The sequence below is a fragment of the Rhinatrema bivittatum genome, chromosome 16 (assembly GCF_901001135.1).
Source record: "Rhinatrema bivittatum chromosome 16, aRhiBiv1.1, whole genome shotgun sequence".
In the NCBI taxonomy this organism is placed as follows: Eukaryota; Metazoa; Chordata; class Amphibia; order Gymnophiona; family Rhinatrematidae; genus Rhinatrema; species Rhinatrema bivittatum.
Window position 1 is genome coordinate 10,306,578 of NC_042630.1, and position 7,813 is coordinate 10,314,390.

The 7,813-nt window shown below is 42.2% G+C and overlaps 2 protein-coding genes across 2 annotated transcripts; one reads left to right on the forward strand and one right to left on the reverse strand.

Annotated features, from left to right (window-relative positions):
- The first annotated feature begins 641 nt into the window (after positions 1 to 641).
- Positions 642 to 3,163, forward strand: LOC115078563 (olfactory receptor 10A4-like). The gene has a single exon (XM_029581491.1). It carries the CDS (start codon positions 1,289 to 1,291, stop codon positions 2,234 to 2,236), a length of 948 nt encoding a protein of 315 aa, XP_029437351.1. The 5' UTR covers positions 642 to 1,288; the 3' UTR covers positions 2,237 to 3,163.
- Positions 3,164 to 6,466: 3,303 nt separating this feature from the next.
- On the reverse strand, positions 6,467 to 7,593 carry LOC115078562 (olfactory receptor 10A4-like). Its single transcript, XM_029581490.1, has one exon. The coding sequence runs from the start codon at positions 7,418 to 7,420 to the stop codon at positions 6,467 to 6,469; it is 954 nt and encodes a 317-aa protein (XP_029437350.1). The 5' UTR covers positions 7,421 to 7,593.
- Positions 7,594 to 7,813: the final 220 nt, after the last annotated feature.

A 7,813-nucleotide genomic window follows, 5' to 3' on the forward strand; every position in this document is an offset into this window, starting at 1 on the left:
CACAGCCTGCCACTCAGTGGATAAACTGCCTTGTAAAATAAAATCAGAGGATTCTCTACCCCACCGCCCACAACTCGTGCCAGGACCACTGACGGTATCAGGGCTGCCTGGACCTTCAAATGGTGCTGGGGAGTTTATGAAGTTGTGTGTCGCTGTTATTTCATGTTCTATGGGAGTATGTTACAGTATCTTTAGCTTAAAAGATTTGAGTTGGAAGTATATATATATATATATATATATATATATATATATATATATATATATATATATATATACAAATAACCAATTCACATGTACCCGTTCATGAAAGAACTTGAATAGATAAATGTGAATCAGTTATTTATTCTTTTGGATAATACAAGGACTAGGGGACCCTCCATGAAGTTAGCAAGTAGCACATTCAAAACAAATTGGAGAAAATTATTTTTCACTCGATGCACAATTAATCTCTGGGCTTTATTGCCAGAGGATGTGGTTAAGGTGGTTAGTGTAGCTGGGTTTAAAAAAGGTTTGGATAAATTCCTAAAGGTGAAGTCCATAAACTGCTATTAATCAATAGGGAATAGCCACTGCTTGTTGCCGGCATTAGTAGCATGAGATCTATTTAATGTTTGGGTACTTGCCAGGTACTTGTGACTTGGATTGGCCACCATTGGAAACAGGATACTGACCCAGTATGGCATATCTGACCCAGTATGGCATATCTTATGTTTTTATGTTCTTATACAAACACTGACTTGTCTATTTTATGCCTTTCTTCGGTCTTCTTTAAGTCTTATTCATTGGTCTCCTTTCATACTTGCCCAAATATATTTTATTTCTTGTGAGCAGAAAATGTGTGTCTATTATTAGCGCTGCACCCCTGTTATTAAAATTATCCTTTCGATTCCTGATCTTCAGCTGTCCGGATCTTCAGCTTTACTCGTATCAGTGTGATGCCTGCATGAAGATCAACATAGCATCTCCCCTAGTGTATCTTTAGAGATATAATTATGCTAGCATGCCTGCCTTCGTCGCTGATGCCCACTTCTTGCAATAAAATGGTTTTATTATGTGGAGTTTGCTGGGCCAGGATCTGAAAAGTGCAACAAATTCTGAAGATTAATTTTTTTTTCCCATCAACAAGCTTCAGGTTTACTGATATGCACGGTGCCATTGTTGTAAAAGGGATGTCTGTGGTAAAGAGGGACTGACTGCATCCTAGGCTTAAAGATGAGAACAGTTTAAAGGCGTATAAAACAGACCTCCTTCATCACCAAACAGGCACTCGAGGTACTGTTACAGGGAAATGGCCTTCGGAAACCAGACGTTTCTGGCCAAATTCACCTTCCTTGGATTTTCTGACCTCTCCCTGTCCCTGCAGCTTTTGCTTTTTGTGGTCTTCTTGAAGGTCTACGCCGCGGCTTTGCTGGGGAACGTCCTTATCATCGCTCTCACCACAGTGTGCCCCGCCCTCCAAACTCCCATGTACTTCTTCCTCCGAAACCTCTCCTTCCTGGAGATCTGCTACACTTCTGTCACCATCCCCAAGATGCTGGTGGACCTCCTGGTGGACGGCAGGGGCATCTCGCTCTGGGGCTGCGTCACTCAGCTCTACTTCTTCATATTCTTGGGTACCACGGAGTGCTACTTTTTGGCAGTGATGGCATTTGATCGGTATGTGGCTGTCTGCAACCCCTTACACTACACCGCCATCATGAATGGAAAACTCTGCGTCCGGCTGTCGGCAGCTGCATGCGTTGGAGCCATGGTGCTGGCCCTGGGACAGGCCTGCCTAGTGTCCAGCTTAAAGTATTGCGGCTCTACAAGAATTAACCACTTCTTCTGTGAAGTGCCAGTGCTGGTGAGGCTGGCTTGTGGGGACAAGCATGTGGCTGAAACAGGAGTTTCTGTACACAGCATATTTGTGGGAATCATCCCGTTCCTCCTGATAATCACCTCCTATGTTCCCATCCTTTCTGCCATCCTGGGAATCCACAGTACAGAGGGGAGGCACAAGGCCTTCTCTACCTGTGCCTCCCACTTAGTCTCTGTTGTCCTGTTCTACAGCACCGGTATTTTTGCCTATGTTCTTCCCAAGATAAAGTTTGTGTCTGGTGGAGAAAGGCTCCTGGCCCTGATGTATGCTGTGGTGATTCCCATGTTAAATCCCCTGATCTACAGCCTGCGGAATAAAGAAGTAAAAGGGGCCCTGAGAAGAAAAGTTAGCAGGAAATTATTTAGTGAGCAAAGATGACAGTGTTCAATTAGGGGAAGAGGGTTATGCGGCTTTTCATTTCCGTGGATGGGTGGCTAAAGGGGATGGGCACAAGGATACAGCTTCATTCACCTCTAGGACTGGAGGCTCAGGGAAAGGGCAAATGGATTAATTGGGCACCCCATTTGTGTTCAATGAGATTCTAAGATGGCATTAGCAATGTAATAACATAGTAGATGGTGGTAGATTAAGAGCAATTGGCCCATCCATTCTGCCCAGTTATTCCTGTGTACACTGTATCTCCGTTGCCAGCCAAAGAAGCTTGACCGCTTGTAGGATATTGCTCCTTATCCAAGTCAGTTTTTGCTGTCTTCTTCTATGGTTTTCCACCATCCTGTGTAAATGAGCATACAAGCTCCAGTCTCAGTCAAGCATCATTATTTATTACAGCTTTGTAATAGTCTAAACAGCTATTAAAACCAGTAAGGTCGTTGCCTGAACATCTGGTTGCGTATGACCCCCATAGACTTGCTTGATGGCACCTGACCACCACCAATCCAGGTGGTTTCTGGGAAGCTATATCCTGCTGTTACCAACCTGGATATCCCAAGGTCTACTATGTTACTAGGTGGTGTATTCTCCTTCTCACTTCTCCCCTTGCCTCTGCTCTTGAGGGACTGAAGGATGGGTTAATTGCAATATTGCAACCTCCCAATTTTGTAAATTAAATTGCATTCTTAGTGCCTTCCACACCAAGTCTGAAAAAGCTTTCTTAGAGTGCTCCTTCAAGAGGTAGGGAGGAGAAATGACTGGTATCAATCAGCCCTCTCTGTCCATATGTGTTAAATCCTTTTTGAATGAAATGGTTAGTTACATTACCTCACTATGGGGGTCATTTATCAAAGTGCTATATGGTGTTTTCGCATGCATTAAGGTGTTTTCACATGCAAAAAAATGCTTTTAATGCAAGCGAAAACACCATAACATTTGGTGTGATGCAAATGAGTGGGAATTTCTGTATTGCATGGCTTTAATGTGAATTTTAATATGAGAGAGAGAGAGAGAGAGAAACTAGCCATAATGTCCTCACACTAGATTGGTATTTATATCTCTATGGGAGGCCCACTTGGTAACTTGAGGTGAGGTTTAGGTATTAGTGTAGGGGTTAGGGGCCACTTTGACATTCAAAGTGAGACGTACAAACAGAACAGTGCTCTCTTGTGAAGATTTGATGACCTTCGGAGTGAGGAAACTCACTCAAAGATGAGATTTGTGCAATGTTCTCTCAACCTAGCTTGATGGACTCTCTACCTGGGTAACATCATGCTAGGTTGAGAGAACATTGCACAAATCTCATCTTTGGGTGAGTTTCCTCACGCCGAGGGTCATCAAATCTTCACAAGAGAGCACTGTTCTGTTCGTGCGTCTAACTTTGAATGTCAAAATGGCCCCTAACCCCTACACTAATACCTAAACCTCACCTCGTTACTAGGTGGGCCTCCCATAGAGATATAAATACCAGTCTAGTGTGAGGGCATTATGGTTAGGCTATCTCTCTCTCTCTCTCTCTCAAAAAATGTTGTATATGAGCTACTGGGACCACACAAGTCCAGATGGACTTCTGTGGTTTCAAAAGCTCATGTACAATATTTTTAGATAATGTATATATGCTGATCCATTAAAAGGTTTCAGAATCTGCCAAGATGTACGGTAATTTTTGACATTAAGTTTTTATAGAGTTAAATAATTTTATGAAAACAAGGAGGGTTTAACTAAGTGCAGTAGAGCTGGTGAGAGCCCCTTGGTTAAAAAAAAACCAAACTGGCAGCACATCACTGACTGTATAAGTATCAAGCAGTCTCTTCCAGTGTGAGTGGTGCCAATTTTTTTTAAATTGTCCCCATAGGGCCAGCAGGATCTCGGTACATTTTTGGAGGATGAAACCCGGGGGAGGGGGAAGGAATGGCGTAAGGGCAGCTGATCTGGATTGCTGAATTTAATGATCACATCCTTGGTGAGAGACCATATGGGCCCGAGTTGTGTGTGAACTCAGTACAGAATGAGCTCAGGCCAATGTTGCCCAAATATACAAGTGAACTGTAATTAGATTTTAATCTTTCATGCTATTCAAGATATGCATTTTTATCTAGGGGTGATCCTGTGCTCCATATGTCCTGGAAGGTTAAAAGAAACAAGAATTAAAAGGTTAAAAGGGACAAGGTGAAAGAGTTTACAGTATTGTTTGTTCATTGTTACTTACCTATAAAAGCATTAAAACTTGTAAGTGAAAAGGAACAGAAAAAAGTTATCACATAAGTTATTAAACCTTAGGGATGTGCATTCGTTTCATACGTTTCCTATACAAGCGTGTAATATGAAACATATGAAACGTATGAAACGAATGCACATCTAATTGGCATATAATGGGAAACGTATGAAACGAATGCACATCCCTATTAAACCTGTTGAGGTCCACATTCAGAACCTATCTGGCTAGGAAAATTAAAGAAAGGAGGTGTACTCGTTGACATAAGAGATATCTGTTTTAGAGTGTGCATAAAACTCCTATGTTTGCATATAAATTATTTTGTGACTTCCTTGTTACCTAGCAAATTGCATCACAGCTAACCAGCCACTCTTCTTTCTCAACAGAAAAGAATAAGCAAAGATTATTACATTATTCTAAAGTCTACTTTTTTTATTAAACAAAACAGCTGTTTGCACTGTTCCCCCCCCCCCCCCCAAAATCCTCCATCCTACCTAGAGTGAAAAAGTTTTTATTTTATTTTTCCATCCTAGCCCCTCCTCCTAACCATCCATCAAGCTCACTTAGGTGAGACTGGAGATCGGGCCTTCTCGGTGGCCGGCCCAGCTCTGTGGAACTCCATGCCAGAACAGTTAAGAACAATTTGCAGACACTAAAATTATTTAAGAAGGCTTTAAAAAACATGGTTGTTCCAACAAGAATTTGAGACAAATATTCACTGAGCAGGTGCGCTGGAATAAAATACCCGGCATGCGTCATTGAATGCCACGCCAGACTAAGAACCAGAAGTGGTTCAGATAGAAGCTCAGACACTGTTTTTGTTATGGTTAAGTTTTGCTATGTCTACATTGCTGTTTGTCAAGCGTGGAATATTTTTAATTATGTATGTAGCTACTACAGTTTGTAAATCGCTGCTACCATTGGAGCTCGCAGTATAGAAGTAATTTTAAATAAAAATAAAGTAAATAAACCTCCAAGAGAAACACTGACAGGGTGGCAATTCCCAAATTTCCAATTAGCCCAGTAGAAGGGTAGGATTGGGACGGAGGGTGAGGGGTTGTGGTAGGAAACTCCTGTTGTGTAAACTACTGGAGAAGGGCATCAGGGTAACCCCTGCCTCACCCCAGGCATTTTACAATATCATCCAAAAGAAAGTTTGCTCTATCTAGCTCTCAGAAACATTCAGAAACAAATATTGCAACACCTCAGATGTTCAGTTACTCAGTTAATGGATGAATCATCTGCCACTCAGTCAAATCAATAATTCAATAAATCAATCAACTTGAAAACCTTATCTGATCATTTAAGCTTCTGTTCATCTTTTTTCTTTCATTTAAACCAATATAGCATCCATCTTTCTAATCAATTTTCAATTGACCAAGTAACTCTATCCAAACATCTTACAAGTATTTATTTTCACAACCAATCAACCTAAAATTTGAGAAAAGAATCAATTAATCAACTTACCATTCATCCAACCAACCAACCATACAAGCCAGACAGTCATTCATTTATTTTTATTTATTTGATTTATATTCTATTTTTCAAGTACTTCAAAGCAGCTTACATTCCGGTATTGTAGGTATTCATCTATCCATACAATCAAGCAATCATTTATCTATCAACCTAACAACCAATCAACCATTCAACCTATTATTCATCCAATGAATTAACCAACCAGCCAGCCAGCCAACCTTCTAACCAGCTAATCATCCATCCATCCATCCATGCAGTCAGCCAACCAACCAAACGGGATCATTTGATTATCTGACCAACTCACTAATCAACCACTGCTGTAAGTCAATTTAAGAGGCAGAAGATTTATTTCTTTACATTTCATGTTCCATGATGGTTATTGTAGAATTTCCCAGGCATAAAAAAAGACATGCCAATTCACTCATACAAAGTCAACAGTCATTTTAATTAGCATTCATTATGCCACAGTATTTGCAAAATCATTTTAGAAAAATTCTTTTAGAAAACTCCTCTTGGAGCTTGGAGCCTTACATTCTAGTCAATAACTTCCTACCTATTGATTGTCGTAGGGCCCCTTTTACATCCTTGTTTCTCAAACTGTAGATAAAGGGATTCAACATGGGGGTCACAACGCTGTACGAAAGAGCCAGCACTTTGTCGCTGTTTGAGGAGTGACTAGATTTGGGCCGCAGATAGGTGAACATCCCCGTGCCGTAGAACAAGGAGACGGAGATCAAGTGGGAGGCACAAGTAGAAAAGGCCTTCTGCCTCCCTTCTGCAGATCGGATCCTCAGGATAGAGGAGACAATCTGAACGTAGGAGAACAGGATGAGCAGAAAGGGCAGGAGCAGAATTAAAACGCTGACCAGAAATATGGTGATTTCATTCAGGAACGTGTCAGCGCACGCCAGTTTCAAAACAGGAGGGATGTCGCAGAAGAAGTGGTCAATTTCATTAGCTCCGCAATACGATAAGCTAAATATAAAACCTGTCTGACCCATGGACAGCACAATCCCACCCAGCCATGAACCGGCCACTAAGTGAATACATTTTGTCTGGCTCATGATGGTGGTGTAATGCAGGGGGTCACAGATGGCCAGGTATCTATCGTAGGCCATTACTGCTAGGAAGAAACACTCAGTTGTGCCCAGAAAAAGGAAAAAATACATCTGGATTGCACAGCCCTGGAAGGAAATGCTTTTGTCTTCCATCAAGATGTTGGCCAGCATGTTGGGGAGAGTGGTGGAGATGTAGCAGACTTCTAAAAAGGACAGGTTACGGAGGAAGTAGTACATGGGGGTGTGGAGGGCAGAGTTCAGAGTCACCACGGTGATGAGCATTGCGTTGCCCCAGAGGGTGATTATATAAATAATTAGGAAGAGTGAGAACAGGAAACACTGCAGCTGCAGAGACAGGTCCGAGAAGCCCAACAGGATGAACTCAGCGAAAGCCGTCTGGTTTCCTCCTGCCGTTTGCCCCATCTGTGTTAGTTAGGGACCAAAATATGAATACCCTGGAGGAGAGGAAAGACAGAGGGGATATGATAGAGACATTCAGATACCTCACCGTGCAAACTGTCATCGTAGCAATATGGGGGGGCACTCCTTTGTATAAAATGTGTGCTCAATTGTGTTCGACGACTAACACTTTTCAAATTCATTAATTACCTGGGGGTCATTTGGGTTTATTTGTTTGAAGTTTTGCCTCCTTGCCAGCACTGGGGAGCTTCGGAGAGGCTCTGCCAGGGTGGGGGGATCACACAGACTTTCAGGGAAATGTGGGCCTGGGGGGGGGGGGGGAGCAGAACCATGCTGCAGTGCCCAAACTGGGCTGAAGATGCTCTCCCAAAAAGTGCAAAGTCCACGCCTTACCTG

Excerpts from the sequence above, each read along its gene's own strand:
- LOC115078563 (XM_029581491.1), top strand. The coding sequence starts at position 1,289 with ATGGCCTTCGGAAACCAGACGTTTCTGGCCAAATTCACCTTCCTTGGA.
- LOC115078562 (XM_029581490.1), bottom strand. The coding sequence starts at position 7,420 with ATGGGGCAAACGGCAGGAGGAAACCAGACGGCTTTCGCTGAGTTCATC.